The following is a 17824-nucleotide window of genomic DNA, read 5'->3' on the forward strand; positions in this document are numbered from 1 at the left end:
TCAAAGCAGCCCTCACAACTAAATTCCTTTTTGAGAGGTTTTACTGATCAAAAAATATCACTCAGAATTAGTTGTTTGGATTAAATAACTGCATCCTTTTCTCTCCCCTTTTTGCCCAACCCTTCCCCCAAAGTGGAATGACATGAAAAAGTATATAGGATTACTTGAAGCTTTCATCTTTCTTAGTAATCACCCTGGAAGAATATTTTGTTTTTATTCTTGGTTTAAGAAGACTCTTTCATTCTTCTCGGTTTAAATGTATAGAAAAAGTGCCCACATGTTCACCCGAAACCTCAATTTTCTTGTGTTGAATTTCGTATGTTTTCTCAGTTGTCTGTTGTCAAAGAGAGACTAGGTGTGAACCAAACTACTCCCATTTAAATCTCATGCTATGTGTATGTGTATGTGCATGCATGCTCACAGCTAATTGCTGGTGGCAATAAAACTTAGTAGAATTTCAATTTAGCTTCATTAACTCTGAGACCAAAGTAATTATTAAAGGGGGAAAACAATAGATGAAGTGAAACAAATAAATTTTCTTTAAATAAAGACGTTTTAGGGGGAACTAGCTTTTTTTTTTTTTTTGGGTCATCTTTGCCATCTCTCAATATTATATGCCTATAAACTGAGTAGCAGGACTTGTATGTGTTTGAAGGAGCTGCATTTTCACAGCAGGAGAGGAAATCGGGATAAAGCATTGAGAGGCAGGTGCACAGTAATACAAGTGAGCTCTTTCCCCTGCAGCCTGAATGCCAGGCCAATAAAGCAGAAGCTCTCAAGCTGAGCTCTCAGGATCTCCCAGAGCTAAGCCAAGAAGTGTGGGTGAGGGTGGAGGGGGAGCAGGAGAGAATAATTGTTACTCAGTCTTCTTTAATGAGATGTGTTGCCCACTGCTGAAAGATTGTGGCAGTGTCTTTTGTTATGCTAATTTGACACCATTAGAGTTTGGCTGTCTTTGATTTCAGCTTAATCCTTTCTGCTTCCTTAGCCTCAATCCCGGCTGGCAAATGGTTGAAAGATGGTGGTGTGTACTGCACGTGTTATTTATTGCTCACGTCTATGCTGAGTTCTTTGGTAACAGGGTTGATAACAAAAGATTTATCTTACCAAAGGCAGTATGTATTTTGGACATTCTTTTTTGGCTTTTTAAAAATGAATTTGACAATGATCAATTTCTGCCTTTTTCATCCAAATGCCATTGTTTTTTATATGGTTGCTTTTACAGCTACACAAAATGGGAGATGACAGATTGGAAAATTTAGGTGTCCTCTCCTTGAATGCCTGCGTTTCCCTAAAAACAAGCATGTTGATCACAGTTTAGCTTTTGGGGAGCTGCGGTCAACGAGAAAGATGGAAGCAAGAATAATTTAAAGGTCAAAAAGAGAAATTTAGCAATTCAAAATTCCTGCTTTTACAATTTATAGATATGTATGCATTTTTTCCTAAAATTAAAGTATTGCATTTACATGATTACTGCAATTAAGAGTGTTTGTGGTGAGTTAAAAAAAATTTTTTTTACATGACAAATGTCCTTCTGAAATAGTGAAATGGATGGTTTCTGTTAAATCTTTAAAAATTAGACAGTAATGCTTTAGAGCAGCTCTGTCTAGTGGAAATGTAGTATGAACCACAGATATTATATTAAGTTTTGTCTGGTATCTACACTAAAAAAGTAAAAAGAAACAGGTGAAATTTTAATAATATATTTTATTTAACCCAACATATCAAAAATATTTCAACATGTAATCAATATAAAATTAATGAAATAGTTTGCATTCTTTTATTCATGTTAAGTTTTTGAAACCTGGTACTTTATACTGGAGTGTTTTTTACAGCATCTCGATTGGGCTCAACAGCCATACATGGCTTGTGGCCATTGTACTGAATGGTGAAGGTTTGGAGTAAATCAGTTGTTCGCCTAAGAATAACTGTCAGGATAAAATCCATTTTTAATGTTATGGATAAAAATTATGAGCTGTATGACTTTGACCACATCATTTAATCTCCAATGAACCTTAGTTTTCTCATCAGTAAAATGAAGAGTTTGAACTAAATGACCTGTTAATTCCTCCACCCATGCCAGCTCTGAATTCATGATTCCAAAAATTCACATCTAGAGGCTGGGTGAGCTTGAACTTATCCATCTTTTCCTGTAATCTAATATTTGAAAAGGAGCCTTCTTCCACCACAGAAAAAATTGGAAGGTGTCCAGCATACCACACTCACACCTTTTGTCCTGAAAATGTCTGAATCTTTCTTTGAATTCTTTGGAGTCTTATACTGTTTTGATGAAGTGTAGTGTAGGAGACTTAAGGTACCAGGCTCGCTCAATGCTTCAGGCATGAGGGCTTTGAGCAAAGTTCTAAGGAGAGTTGGCAAGTCATTACTGTACAGTATTCGATTACATAAACACTGAATCTCTAAACCTTGGTCATCTGTTTTTTTTTTCCTTCTCTTTGTAATATGGCTAATTTATTGTGTCATCGGGGAAACAAACATTCTAAAGACACTTTCCAAGAAGGCAGTGTCTGTTCAGTAGTTCTGAGCGGTAAGTGTGATCACCTTTGTTCCTTTTTGAGAAGCTCATCAAAGAAGATTGGTCCAGACTTGCTGTGCAATGACTGATAAAAACCAATGAAAAAAGATCAGGAAGGTGGGAGTGATGGAGATAGATGTTCAATCTTACAATTGAATTTTTAATTAAAAAGGGTTCCATACGTATAATCCTGTATTGGTACCACTTAGCCATCCCATTAATAGGATCTCGTGGATAGATCTACGAGCACGCCGTAGGACTTTAGATAGTTTTAAATGTGGAGCGCTTTCCTGTACCACCTAGGCATTGTACTGTTTTCTTGGTGTGGGAAAAACAGAGCCATCATACTTGTGCCAGGTCTGTGATAAGGAAGGGCAACTTGTTTGGGTTTGTTAGTAGAGAGAGTAGATCTTACATTACATGTTCTTACCACAATTAAAAAAAAAATTCCACAAAAGCATTGTAGGTGACACCTTAGAATGTTCTAGAACACCAAAAAATGTACAGACAGGTGGTTACGACTTGGATGAGTTTTTAATTGGAAGTTCAGTCAGCACTTGGGTATAGATCTAAGATGCTGAAAAGGAATCAGGTTGGCATCTGTCATGGAACTGCTTGCTGTCAAGAATCAATAAAGCACCGTTACTAGACTATTACTGTTGGCTCTCAACCAGCAGATGAAATAGCTTTGTTATTAGGATTGGCATTTTGCCTCCAACTGGGAAGAGACTCCCTTGGGTTGTCTTTCTCTTACTGGAGTGGGCACATGGCTAGAAAAGAACCAGCCAGCGATTGAAGAAAACAGCACACAGGGCTGTTGTTAGAAGAAATGTCATAATCTGATTCAAGTGAACTACCCTGGATCTGGTCTTTGTATCGTGTATTATTGCTTTGGGAGAAAGGACTTTCAAGAAGCCAATTATTTTTCTGTTTTCCTTCATGGTTAGCTTATTTCTGATGAGGAAGAAATAATATGAAGAAGGAAAATAGGGCCACTAAGAAACTCATGGCAATTAATAATAGGTACATATACATTAAATACTTAAAGGTATGGATATTCTACCTCAAAGGCTCATTCTTCATCTTTTGAATATATTTAATCTTTTGAATATATTTAATCTTCATCTTTTGAATATATTTTGAATATATTTTATATATATTTAATATATTTAATATTAAAATAAATTACATATTTATTTTAATATATTTAATAAATAGAGCTAAAGCGTGTGTTTGTTTACACAGAAGATAATGTTTTCAAAAATTCTAATAGAATTTAATAGAATTCTAATAGTATTTTCTGTCATTGTGTAAGAGTCAGGTACAAGTCCAGCCCCTTTGACAATAACTGTCCACCATCTTCTCTCAAGAATCCTTAACTAGACCAATAAATTGATGGCGAGCATTTTGAATACAATGGACTGTAAGTCTCATTACTTGTTTTCTAGGTTATCATCATTTTTGACACATACTCCTGTGTCAGGGCCCTAGCCCTATTACATTATAGAATGGCATTGTGGAGTAAGGATGATTATTAAATTTTAATGTTATTGCTACTATTACTGTTGACTGTTTTGAGCATAACTATGCCTGGTTCTTTAATTCCAGCTTCTGCAGGGCCAGAAAACAGAAGTGTGCATAAACAGTCAGGAAAATTACTGTATACCCTAGAGACCCAGCATCGCATGCTCTGCCTGTTGTGAATGATGAATCAAAATGGAAAGGTTATCATTTTCATTAGCTAGGAAAGAACAAGACCATACTTTTCTCCAAGTGTAATTACAGTGGTTCACTGGCAATATTACACTGCAGTAATTAGTCTAAAGGTGTATGTGAGGGCAGGCTTTTGCACAGACACTAGAAATATTATTTCAGAATTTAAGGTCACAGCCTTGTGTTTAACATGTTCCAGGCAGCTTTGGGGGGGAAAAAACTAATTTGACTGGAACTAAAGAAAGACATTTGACATTTTCCAGAGTCATGCATTCAGAAACCAGCCAGGTAGAAAAATTGTTTTTTATTATCTACAAAAAAAAACATAGCTGCAGAAGTAGCATGTCAGAATATTTTGTAGGACAAACAGAGATAGAATTCAAGTTTATTAGGAACGTGATGTAAATAATTATGAGAGCTTTTGATATGTGTGTTTTAATCTCTACTTTTTCCCTAAGGCAATTGGACAGAAAAATTAATTGCTAGAAACTTTTCATGGGAAGCAAAACAATTTCTTTACCTTCTTGTGTTTTTAAGAAATAAGTATTTCTCTTACATCAGTCCTCAAATAGTATATATCTGTCCTTTGTGAATGTTTTTTGGATACTCTGAACAGTTATGTTGAAATATTGAACTTTAACCTAATCTAACCCTTCAGAGTAGAAATCGAATTGAAATTCTTTTCCAGAGCCGCATCTCAGGTTTTCTGTTTAAGGAAAACAAAAGAAGAGTAAAAAACAAAGCGAAGTGAAAAGTAAACTTGACATAAAGATTATGTTTAATTTCATATATGAGTTCAAAAGAAACTTTTTGCTTCTTCTAGTCCAAGGAGTACTTACACCAATAACATTTCTTACTGGGTTAAAAGTGAAGGCCCAGATACTCTGTTTAATTTTGGTATTGTCTGCCTGTCTTAAAACAATTCCTTTCAGTTTCTCTCTTTAAATCCTTATATAGCCATGTCGAATATTGTTTGTTTTATGACAAATTGGGAAATAGAGTATACTTGGATGAGCATTCATTCAGCAACCAAATTCTGTTGGAAATCACTGTTTTTTTAATGCTAGTGTGTTTCTTGTGTCTGTTCCCCGGCCATATGGCTAGAACTGATGTTTCTCACAACTTTAGGCGCTTGGGAAATTTTAAACCTAGATGTGACACAAATAACACAGCTTAACAGGTTATATACCATACTGAAAAATCTACCCAAAAACTGAATTTAAAAAAACGTTGCTTTTTGTTTGTCACAGATGTTTCTCTACTCAAGGAAAAGTCATGCCCCACAGAATTAGATTCATGATGCTGTATGTTTTCTACAAGTAGTAATTAAATAGGAGGCATCAAGTAGTGGGAATGGTTCCAAAGGTACCTCTTCCAGAGTTGCACCTGAACTCCCTGCTTCTTTAGCATCATTGTGATTTTGCTATTTGAAACAGCTGATTCTCTCAAAGGTCATATTTTATATTCACCTCATTGCAACTTTATTCTTTAAAAAAAGATAGATATAGATGTAGATATAGATATATTGAAGAGAACATTTGTTATTTGGGTTTTGTTGTTTTTTTTTAGGACATGTGGGAATACATTGTATCAGGTTTTAATCAAAGGCCTAGCTTTCTTATACTCATTTTTGCCCAATATCTTAAAGGGAATTTTAAGAGCCTAACCAAAGAGATTGAAAAAAAAAAATCTATGGCTGAGAGGACAAAAGGGTGAGTGGAGAGGTGTTTGCCACTATAAATTACTTCACATAGCAGTTTTCTTGAATCCCTTTGGCAAATAATAGTTAAATACTCACCTACAAATAGTTCTCTGGTGGTTGATCGAAATCCCTGCCCTCTTCTGTATAAACATAGCAAGTCTTTCTAACGCTCTGTGTATATATTACTGTCATCGTTATTATCTCCAGATAAAATAGAACAGCCCCAAAATGATAACTACCACTGTCCACATTAATTCTAACAAGAGGAAAGAAGCAGCATAACGTTTTCAGTGGCTCTACAATCTTATATTATTGTTAGATTAATTTCCTGAAAACTGAATGTTAGATAGAGTGTAATTGCAGATTTCCTTAAGAACCATTGACAGATACTTATCCTAAGTTATAAGCAACTCACACTGTGAAATGTGTGCAAACATTCTAAGTTTTCTTCCAGAAAAATATACTTCAGTGAAACCCGATATTTGTCAGTCTTTTTTAAATAAACAGCTTGAAGTCAAAGTTGGGGGAATTTTTTTTGTTGCTCCCTGATTTTCAAAAGAGATGAATACTGCAGAAACTTTTATTGGTTTTCAGGGAGTGAAATAAGTCTTTGATAAGTAATATTCCTAGAAACCTTACAACTTTTGGCTGAGAAGAGATAGTTAAAAAAAAAAAAGTAAATTATGGTGTATTTAGGTATTGGCATTGTATGATGGAGAAGGGAGGGTTTTTCTGTTTTTTATTTTTTAATTGTTAGGTGGTCTATTTAGTGCAGCTGTGTTTACGTTTCCTAAATGGTGACTGCCCGAACATGGTGGCAGATCCCTGCATATGAGAATAGGGATTGCTTCTCAAAAATCTTCTTACCAATGTGCTTTAAAATGGTTGTATTTATCAAGTAGCAATGGCAAAAATAATTCTGGCACAGTCGTTCAATATAGCTGGTTTGCTACATCAGACATTTTGACAACCTTATGAAAATAAGTAATTGATATTTTAAATGTTACATTTCACAGTGGAATAAACTTGGAAACGGTATGTCATGCAGGGTGTCATGCGGGGTCTCAGCTCCCGCTCCCCACACAAGAACGCAGGATTTGGCTAGGCCAAAAAGGAACACCCACGGAGCCATAGGTAGGGGAGTCATACCACTATAGTCTCACTGGAGGCTGGATTCACACAACGTGCGACCTGCTGTCCGCTTTTTTGCCAACTGACCGACTCTATGACTTCCCTCGACTCTCCTCGACTCCCCAACGTAGCCACGGCAGTTATATTAGTGGCCAGTGGCTCAATGGTTACAGCTGATGGCCAACTAGCCACAGCTTACGGCCATCTACTACCCGAGCCAGCACCTTTCCACTTTCTAGGCCGAGAGCCTGGAAACTGCTGTCTGGGGCTCCGTCCCCCCACGGTAGAATTTTTTAGAATAGCCACATTTCTTTAACCAATGTTTTGTCTGATTTAACTTCTTGGTTATTAAAAATGCATGCTTAGATCATAAATGTAGATTGATGCTATAGAGAATTAACAGTCCCATATTTTTGCTCTCTTTCTCTTAAAAAAAAAATCAACATGGGGTCATGGCTGCCACAAAGAGACAATTGCTTGTGACAGCGAAAATGTATATAAGTAAATAGCTGTGTGAATTAATCAGTAATTTCATGTGAAATGTTTAGGTGCAAGGACTTAATGACTAGTTTTTGGAGGCATTTTCTTTAGTATTGCCTCCCTCATAACTGAAATTAATGTTTATTACTATTCTTTCATATTGCCAAAATATTTTCATGAATTTGGATCAGAAGCAGCTTGTTCTGGCTTGTTTTGCAACTTTGTTTCAAGAAACAAAGGTATATTTAGAAGATTTTTATGTCTTAGAAGCCTTAATTATATTACTTATGTTGAAGGAGGAAATCTGATCAAGTTTTGTTTCATAGTTGTATAAGAAAATAAGATTTCATACTGTGCTCATTTTATATGACTTTGGTAATATATATACATATATATGTATAAATATAAATATATATATATATATATATATATATATATATATATATATATATATAATTAACTCTTTGTAGTTAATAATGGCTTTCAGGAAATTTGAGTCCTTGATTTTTATATTAGCTGTTAGGTAACTAGCATTCTAGAGTGTACTTTTAAGTTCAGGAGGACACTAACTGGTCCAGAACTATTTGGGCTGGCATTTATTTTGGATTCTCAGGTGTTTGCCCTTAATCTTTCCTTTTTTCTCCCCTTCTCTTCCCAGATTGGTGAAAGGCAGCAAGTGTTAGTAACAGAAGAATCCTTTGATTCCAAGTTTTACGTTGCACACAATCGATTCTATGAGCAGGTAAGAGACATTTCCATGTTCTTAACGTTTTCTCCAAAATAAAAAAGAGTTCTGAAAGTAGGTCAGTGTAGGCAAAAGGGACTTAAAAGTGAGGAGGGTTGTAGAGTCTCACTGCAGCAAGGCTATTTTGTAGCATGAAGCCAGCCCGGCTAACGTGGGGCTTATCTCTGTGGCTTAGTCTACAAACATTCTCTATAAAGGAATAAGTGTGTTTTAGTTTACATGAGTCTTTGACAGGGCCGGCCTTCAGCTTTGGGGAGTTTGGAACAGGCAGTTGCCCCTGCCAAAGTCCCCACAGCTGGCAAAGGAGAGGGGAAAGTCCTGCTCAGAGACAGGAAGGATGTCTGCATGGGCGACAACAGCGTGGAAGGGCAGGGATTTCCTCTCGCTGTCACAGCACTCATATAGGTTTGTTGGTTGCTTGGTTGTTTTGTTAGGTTCGTTTAGTTTTAGTGTTTGTTTGTTTTTTTAACTTCTACCTTGATAAAAATGCTGGGGCAAAGGGGAAAGAGTCTGTTCCTTGGATTCAACTCAAGTTGCGCAAACAACTCTGGAGAGCATTGTGAGGATCAAACCAACTTCACTTGGAGAGTTTTCTGCAAGGCCAACCCGAAAGGCTCCTTGCTTCCTTACTCCCTTTCTCTGCCTCCCCTGTAAGCCAACCTGCCTTGCCCCACCAGTAGCCAGACTTCTTTCCAGCATTTGGGACTCCACTTTCCCAACTGGTGAAGCAAGTCCCAAGTGACTAAAGAAAACTGTGTGCTCACTTCAGGGACATTAGGTTGTGGAGGTGGGACGTGCCCTCTTAGGTGGGAGATTCATGGGGAGAGAGGGATTTCATGGGTCATTCCTGGGTTGTGTTAACTTTTTACATCAAATGGGTTTTCCTCCTTTTTTGTTCCTTTCTCATCAAATTAGAAGTGAAATTTTTTTCTGTGGGTTGGGGCTGGAATTAGAGCATGGGAGGTCTCTTATGACCAGTGTAAACAAGTCAGGTAAGGGATGGTCAAGGGCAGCCAACTGTGTGTTGGAAAGCAGGACAGCAGAAGCCAGTGAGGCCACCAGCATTGATGTTCCCCAAGGAACAATCTCAGACTGGGCCCTGGGTCCTCCCAAAACATCAGGGGAGCTTTGCGAGGTTCAGACTACACATGCCCTGTCCTGTAGAGACTACAGTTGAGGAAGGATTTCCAACACTCCATGTTTGAGCTGAGTCTCTTCCCCAGTTTCCGTCTCATTAATTGACTCCAGAGAGCCATTTTCCTATTCAGGCCAACCTTCTGTTCAGCTGGGGAGGAGCTTGATTGTATTTTGGTTGCCTCTTCCCTCTCCTTTCTCTTGCCATCTGGGTTTTTGCCTCAGCAGGGAACTTTTTTTCCCCTTCGTTTTAAAGGCAATGGCATGCCTCATTAGCTGTTTCCTCCAATTTAAAGTAGTCGGGCTTTTTCCAATTATTAAAACCGGAGGGGGAAAAAACACTGAGCCCTTCATTCAGATCAAGGCAGCAGATCAAGGAGAGTGATTTTCCCCCAGAATAGTACCAAATCTCCCTGGGATAGTTTACTCCAGAGATTTTCTTGTTTTATAAAAACTGATGTAAAAGGGCTTTCATATTCTGATACTAAAGCTCTTTTAGTTCGCTTGCTTGCCAGGAGTAATTCACCACCCAGGTGACCTTTTTCCTATACTTTGATGAAGCAGTGTACTCAGTGGTCATAAAAAATCAAACTCAGAAAGACCAAGATCCAATTTTGCCTGTCAAAGAAATTGGCTGTGGAACTTCTGGCTCTCATCTGACTCTTTTTGTCTCTACAACTAAGCATATCAAAGATTTCATAGGAATTATTTTTCTAATAAGATGAGTTCCAGAAGTAAAGATTGTATCAAGATATCAAAGTATTGCTGGATTAGAATTAGTCTATTTATTTTGGATCCCAACTTTAAAAGATTGGCAAGTAGCTCCAGTACTAAAATAGAAGTGTGAGGGAGACATAATGCATACAAACTACCTATAAGTCCCAAAGGAGGGGAAACATTTGCTCGAGATAAACAAGTACTTTTATCAGAAATCTCTAGTGGAAAGAGACCATCTGACAGCTTCCTGTGAACTAGCCAAAGTACCCTTCAGGGTAGCTGGTTCTATGGGTAGGCAGAACTAACAAATACATGCATTTTTTAACAAAACAGAAGAAATGAATGGCAACCATTAGTTAAAGAAGTCATTTACCTCCAAGCACCCATGTTTGGGATATTGAAAAGATTGCTTTTAAATATTCTTTCTCTTCCTCCAAACCCCTTGCTCATGCATGCACATACACACACACGCGCACACACACATACACACAAACATGCAGGCCTTTATTTGAAGTGTTTACTCAAACCATTACTCTGACAGCTAACTTGGAAGGTATTAAAAGTCCGAGGCTTTCATCAGTGTTGTCTCAGTTTTCTTCATTGCACGGGACAGCCATGAGCAGAATATCAAAGGCCTGTCCAAAAGTGACTGACTGACTAACTGACTAACTGACTGCTGGGGGATTTCCCAGGTCTGCTTCCACATGCCTTAGGGCAACAGGCGTCCTGCAATGAAAGAGCACTGTCTGCAGCTCACCATTCCTCCCGTCACTGCTCCCGGAAGTGCCTTCTCTTCCTGCTAGGTCCCCAGGTCCTGGAGCAGCTGGAAGATAGAACCTACTTGGGATGGGATCCCAGAATAGAAAAGGGGCATTACTGGACAACTGAGGAATTCTGAATAAAGTATGGACTTCAGTTAATAGTAATATATCAATATTGGTTCATTAATGGTGACAAATGTATCATATTAATGTAAAATGTTAGTAGTAGGGAAACTGAGTGTGGGGTATGCAGGAACTCTCTGTGGTCTCTTTGCAATAATTCTATAAAACTAAGACTGTTCTAAAATTTCTAAAATTGTTTGTTTTACAAAATTAAGCGTTCTGAAATTTTTTTAAAGGTTTTAGTGCCAAAGAACCCCACATTCATGGGGAAAATGGTCGAAGTGGACATTTATGAATCAGGAAAGCATTTTATGAAAGGACGGCCAGTATCAGACGCCAAAGTATACACACCATCCATCAACAAACCGTTAGCGAAAGGAGAAGTCTCAGGTTTAACAAAGGTGAGTAAAAAAGATGCTTTCCTCTCCACCCTGCTAGTAAAACAGCAGCTGTGCAAGCACAATGATTCCAGAGCATGTTTCTGTTATCATTTATCGTTCCCTTTCTATGTATGCATAAGGTTTTAATCCTTTCTGACAGATTGAAATCTGAATTAGAAAGATGCAGTTTTGCTGATGCCTTTAGTTTTTTTCTTTTCTTTGCCTGTAAAGGGAGTAAGCTGTTTCTGCTTCTAGGCTAGAAGCAGAAGGCAAAAGCCATTATTTTCAGGTGAAGGATTTAACACCGAAGACGATCTGAGCCAGTATGTTTCTATGTCAGTAGATCCTGAGTGGAAGGGGGTAAGGAAAGGAGTATTTTCTTGCTTTACCAATCTGTTTATAATATAGTAAAAACATACCGTTAAACAGGCACTAAACCATGTTAGTGTATATTCTTATGGTACCTTTCTCTAGGGTGTCAGCCGCATGTCTGCTTTAGTCATGTGGAATGAAAATTAAACATTTTTTTTCTTTCTATAAAAAAGTAACCTGACCCCTGTTTTATACCTTGGTAAATATGGCTGTTTGCCAAACCCTCTCTTACATTTCATTGAGCCATAGTTGTAAAAGCTGATGGAGTGTGAAATGAAAATGTGTATCACATTTCTAAGCATCATTTGATGTCCTCTCTCCAACACAATTGTTAAGTACTCCAAGAAAAGCATATAGCAATGACTTAACATACGGGAAAAAGATAAGTGGTATTTATCTGGCCATATAATGCCAAAACTGTTTTAATACATGTATTATCTTTTCCCTCAAAATAAATTGCTGGGGCCGGTTAATTAAACTTTGGGAGGAGTGACAAAGAGGGTACTATTATCTGTATTCTCACTTAGTACGGTGATACACTCTGGTGTCCCCAAACACGAGTGACCCCTCTCACAAGCTTGACAAGTGCATGTGAAGAATCTGTGTGTGCAGCCATCTGGCTGATAATGGAAGGATGTCGAATAGCCTTTGTCCAAACCCTGCCAAGTGTGTCATCCTGCTCGACCAGGAGTGAACTCTAAAACTTGATAAGCAAAACCGTTAATGTTTGCTGTTGTTTTAAAAAATAAATGCTACTTGGGGGTTGGGATGGATGGCCAGGACAGAACAATGTAATCCAGCATTTTAATTATATTGCTAGAAAGGTGGGTGTTGATACATTAGCTAACACTTCAGAAATTTTAAAAGGAAATTGGCTTTTTTTTTTTTTTTGCTTTTCTGCACAGTGTGTATTACAAGCTTGATTTTAAATTGCCACAGTAAAAAGGGTTACAACAAATGGCAGTAGTGAGCAAATTATTATTTCAAAGGCCCTGACTGATTTAATTCCTTCGTGTATGCCTATTGAAAAGGATGGTGTTTTAAAATATCATCATTAATAATATATAAATCAGGAAAATTAGTACCCTTTTATTTCTTAACTATAATATTACTTTCTAGAAGGGCAGCCTCATTTAAATTCCATGGGGCAGCCTTTTCTACTCTACTCTTCCTTCCTCTGGCCTGTGAAAGGTGTTGTCATCAGTTCTGCCACCCGCCCACCTCTGAGCCACAATGGCCCAAAAGTCCGAGGGGCGATGAGGCTAAAGGTCAGTTAGGTGCTGGCCCCCATGGGCCTCTAGCAATAGTCTTCCAGCGTGCGTGAGGCCAAGGGGTCAGGAATATTGATTGGGGTGTTTACATTAAGGTAAACATCAAGCAAGTTCTTTGTCACCATTTGTGATTTCATATAAATTAATGAACGTAGCTTTGTGCTTCATTATTTGTCAGCTTCAAAGATATGTCGAACTCAGGGTCAAAAAGCCTTCGTTAATGAATTTGTCCTGATGATAAAATGTTTTTGCCGATGATATGAACCAAAATAAACTAAGCAAGAAGAGAACAGCTTTCATTTTTTTATATGCTTTAGAAGTAGATGAGAGAGGTTATAATCATGTCTCAGACATTTCGGGCTCTTTGAACACTGATCGAGGTTCGCGAATGAAAAAAAATCAGCTTAACTCTGCGGAGGAAGCCTTAGGTTCAGGTAAACCTGGGTGTGCATTTGGACCTGCCAGCTTACCCTGGGCACGTGATTCCTGAGCTTCAGTTTGGTCTGTTCATTGGGAATGATCATCTCTATCTCATAGGGTTGCTGAAAGGAATACATTCAATAGTGTATGTGAACCACCTAATCCTATTCCAGGACTGTAGTCAACGTTTACTAAGCGGTCATTGCCCTTCCCCCAAATCTAGTTGCATCTAGAAAAATCAGATTCCAAAGATGACCTGGCACTAACAATTTTGGTTTTGTTTGTTATTTTACCACGATCATCCGGCACGAGGGCAGGAGAAGGGGGTGAGTTTCTCTATTAGGATAATCTATTCAGTGCCTGAGAACTAATCCCATCAGAATTTCTTCCTTTCAGAATGTTCTAGGCTTTCCTGAGTTTTTCTGGAATGATAATCTGGAAAGGCCAAAGCCTTTAAAGCAAAATATCGTGTTAAAAAATTATTTTCCATAGTAAATGCATTTTTTTATTTGAGAATTTTATGGTTATTCTTTTAAGTATTTAGCCCCAAGCTACTTTGGACTTATTTTGTCTGAGAGAAGTACAACAGTTTAGAGGTGGAGGCGTAGGTTGGGTGAGAGTCATGAGATCTGGATTACAGAATTCGGACATTTGCGTGCCGTAACACATTGTGTGACCTTTTTACATCACTTAGGTTCCCTGAACCTCAGTTGTCTCTAAGATTCTGTGATTAAAATATTTCATTTGACAAAAATGGATTGAATGCTGACCCCATGGCAGGACTTTGAACTCTATAAATATTAATAGAAATCAGGCCTTGCATTTTCAAATAATAATAGGTAAATGCCCATAACATGAAGGAAAAGGAATGCTATGTTATAACCTAAGTCAAAAGGTTGCTGTCCACTAAGAAATTATATTCTAGTGGAAACAGTATGATTATTACTATTCCTCTTTTCAGTTTGGTTAGAGGAATGGAGGATTGGAAGAAGGGGAGAATAGGAAAGGTAGACAAAATTAACCTGACTAATTTTAGTGAAAATGGGTGCCAAAATGCCACCTCCAACCTAATAGGGAACATTTCTGAACAAGTGTTATTTAAGGATAATTTATTTCAGAAAACGGTTATGGAATAATTACCCAATGGAAGGCATTGTAGATTTCAAAGGGATAAATGTAAAAGAAAGGACAGAGCATGAACGATTGTCTGGAAAGTGTCAGGGGACTTTGTTTTTAAGAGGAAGAAGGAACGAGAGAAAGCAGGGGATACATAAGTTTTCATACCTGGTCTAGGGTGACAATTCTCAGGAATGGTCCCCAGACTTACAGCATCAGGAATATCTGGGAACTTGTTAAAAAGACAAACTCTCACACCTCAACCCAGACCTGAGTCAGAAACTCTGAGAGTGAGACCCAATAATCTGTTTTTGAACAAGCTCTCTGGGTAATGCTGATGCCTGGTGAAGTTTGAGAAGCACTCTTTTAGGAAAATGACTCTCAAGTAGGGAGCAGTGTTTGATATTTATAAAAGCAGTTTTAATATTTTAATGTATTATATGTAATAAGACCAAATTTTCACAGTACCAATTTCAGAAAATAGAGTTGAATGACTTCTTGGATGATGGATATTGTCTCTCATCTGTATATTAATAAATCTTCCTAAGGGGGTTATAAAAATGATGGTAGAGATAGACAAAAGTTGTATGTGAGTAAGGATGAGTTCGGGGGGCGGGGGTGCAAGCTTTTTAGTGAAACGGGCCAGAGGAATAGGAACCTTGAGAAAAACACAATTTTAAGACGTTAAGAGCATTGATATTTTACCATGTTCTCTCATGGAACCTAAAGGTATGGTAACATATCCTGTTCAATGTGGTGATCGTTTTTATACAATTGAAGTTTCCTTAGAAGATTGCTATGCTGTTGAGTCATTCCATGTGAATAAAAGCTATGCGTAAACACAACCTAATGTCACCTGTACCAAATCCATGACCATTTTGATAATATGAAAAATTATCTGAGAGCCATCATCAAAGATTGGGATCAATGAGTTGTTTTAGCTCTATTGTGGAAATTTTCTATTATTGAATTTTCGAGCATCCAGAAAAGTAGAGAGACTAGTATAATAATTTCACATACTCATCACCCACCTTTTACAGTTATCAACTTATAGTAGATCTTACATCATCTGTGCTCTTATTTACCACCTTCCCCTGCTTATTTTCGAGGAGGAAATCCCATTTATCATTTCATCTAAATATATCAGAAAATATCTCAAAAAGATGAAGATTCCTTTAAAAAAACTTAATCACAATATAGTATCACATTAAAAATAATGAACATTAATTTTTTATCCAACAGTATTCACATTTTGCAGTTTTTTAAAGTTTGTCTGGCTTGGTATACAAATAAGGTCTTCCATTCATTGCAATTAGTTGGTATGCCTTGTAAATCTTTTTTAATCCATAGGCTCTCTTTTCTCTTTTTGTATTGCAGTTTATTTGTAGAAGAAACCAGGTTGTTTGTCCTGTGGCATTTCCCACAGTGTGGAATTCACTAATTGCATCCGCTCATACAGTTTAACAGGGTTCTATGTTGCCTGTTTGTTTTATAAATTGGTGGTTAGACTTAGAGGCTTAATGAGATTCATATTTGAGTTTTTGACAGGAATATTTGTTATGGTGCTGTGCATTTCCATGATGAGGCATATAATGTCTGGTTGTCTCCCTTTATGATATTATAGTTGATGAGCATTCCTACATTCATTGAGTCACTGGGGGTTGCAAAATGGTAGCATTCTAAATCTGTCTTTCCTTCCTCATGTATTAGCTAAAAGTACTGCTATGAAGAAACTTTCTCATATCAATTTTTATTTACCATGAGGTACAGTTCATACAGGGAAGGTGAGTAAAGGGCTTGGTACCTTCTATTTACCAGTTTTCAAAATTTGAGTTAATTCCCTAGTGTCTTCCAAAAGTAAACAATGAGATTTTTCTTAGTATTACTATAAACTTACACATTTTTACATACTTGATATGCTTTTACCCATTGCAGTTACTATACTTAAGTGGTGCTCAAATGGTTGCATTTGGGGACAGTAGACGCTCTTCAGATTGGTTCCTCAATCCTTTTGACATTTTTTTCCCCAATTCATACTGTCCTCCAAGTCAAATTCAGGAATTGTCTGTCTTAACATCTGCAACTTCTTTTTCCACACTGAAAATCCCAGTTCCCTGTAACACAACATAATTACGCACTTGCTTTATCTTATAAAACTTACAGAACTATCTGATAATAACCATACCAACATGTGATTACTAAAAACGGTTTAAGTTGATTTTGTTTGTTCTTGTTCTTAGAGTGTATCTCTCTAAGGATGTACAGACAAATAATGGTTTTAAAGTCACCTGAAATAGATCTTCTCCATGTAGTTATAGCAACAAACCAATACACATTCGGAACATATGTTTCACTTTGTTTCCAGTCTTTTCTTAGAGGTTTTTTAAAATTTTATTTCATAATTATGTAAATTCTTTTGCAAAATCAACTCTATGAAAGTATGTTCTAAGGAATCCACATTCCGCTTACTCCTGTCCCTTCTACCCTGTGACCTCTCTTACCTATTTAAAGATGTGTTTGTTTTTGTTTTAGTTTTCACTTTATTCTTTCAGTGGTTCGACAAGTACATGGACGTATTTTCTGTCACGTTTTTTCTCAGATAAATTGTAGCCACTTTTGCTATTTTCACGTAACAGTATATCTTGTTGATGGTTACTGCCGAACAATACATAGAAATTCAGTGACTGTTTTCACTGATTCTTGTTAGGCTGTGAAACAGAATACATGAAAGTCTATATTGTTCTAGTCTGAGATGAATAATATTACCGTATGAAACCCAACATCTTTTCAGTCAAAGAAAAGGTAGAAGTATCTTCTAGAGACTGTTAGCTCCTACCTGTGCAGGAGTTGAGTGCAACATCCTGGAAGGCGTCACGGTGGCCAGAGAAACAGTAGGACAGTCAGAAGGTGGGAGTGGTCAGACATTTGGGCAAAACAAAAAAGGTTCAGAAGCTAACAATGGAAGTGAAAACCTGCATCCCAAAAAAGAAGACACTTTGGCCAGAGGACTTCAAAAAGTCTGAAGACCATCCTAATTTAGAAATGAATGCATCTCATTACCTTTATACATTCGATACCATTATACATTTGATGCATTTATCTTCCTTTGTTGAGTTCATGCTTACCAGACAGTCTTCTGATTATAATTTGCCTTCCTGTGCAAATCTCCCTGCAGGAAGAAAATAGGTTTGTTCAGCCCTGTAGACATGTGTCATTAATAAAT

General features: G+C 37.3%; 1 protein-coding gene across 2 annotated transcripts in view; it reads left to right on the forward strand.

Annotated features, from left to right (window-relative positions):
* CDKAL1 (CDKAL1 threonylcarbamoyladenosine tRNA methylthiotransferase) overlaps positions 1-17824 on the forward strand; it is a 629213-nt gene that overhangs the window by 586844 nt on the left and 24545 nt on the right. For both annotated transcript variants that reach the window (XM_081056268.1, XM_081056269.1), the window contains 2 exons: positions 8221-8304; positions 11279-11443. In XM_081056268.1, the coding sequence (XP_080912394.1) occupies positions 8221-8304; positions 11279-11443 (249 nt within the window). The remainder of the gene's footprint in view (positions 1-8220; positions 8305-11278; positions 11444-17824) is intronic.

Source organism: Rhinolophus hipposideros (genome assembly GCF_964194185.1).
Source record: "Rhinolophus hipposideros genome assembly, chromosome: 8".
Taxonomy (NCBI): Eukaryota; Metazoa; Chordata; class Mammalia; order Chiroptera; family Rhinolophidae; genus Rhinolophus; species Rhinolophus hipposideros.